This window comes from Eimeria mitis, genomic scaffold, assembly GCF_000499745.2.
Source record: "Eimeria mitis Houghton genomic scaffold, Emh_scaff1340, whole genome shotgun sequence".
NCBI lineage: Eukaryota > Apicomplexa > Conoidasida > Eucoccidiorida > Eimeriidae > Eimeria > Eimeria mitis.
In genome coordinates this window covers 3,525-3,759 of record NW_013568836.1, presented here as the reverse complement: position 1 = coordinate 3,759, position 235 = coordinate 3,525, and the positions used below count along the sequence as shown (strand labels likewise).

At 43.8% G+C, this 235-nt stretch overlaps 1 protein-coding gene across 1 annotated transcript in view; it reads left to right on the top strand.

Annotated features, from left to right (window-relative positions):
• The window catches only part of EMH_0034960 (PBS lyase HEAT-like repeat domain-containing protein, putative), a gene marked incomplete at both ends in the record, with an annotated part of 2,335 nt that overhangs the window by 179 nt on the left and 1,921 nt on the right, over positions 1-235 (top strand). Inside the window, one exon of the mRNA XM_013494931.1 lies at positions 4-48. Within this exon, the coding sequence (XP_013350385.1) occupies positions 4-48 (45 nt within the window). The remainder of the gene's footprint in view (positions 1-3; positions 49-235) is intronic.

Here is a 235-nt window from a genome sequence, read left to right as displayed (position 1 = left end):
CAGCAGCAGCAGCAGCAGCAGCAGCAGCAGCAGCAGCAGAAAACCTTCGTGTTTCTTCTTTATTTAATACAGTTGATCCCTCCTCTCCCTATCAAAATAAAACAGCAACAGATATACCCGCTCTTGCTGCTATCCTTACAGACCAAACACAAACCCTCTCAGCTAGGTATAAACCCTAAACCCTAATAAACCCTAAACCCTAATAAACCCTAAACCCTAAACCCTAAACCCTAAC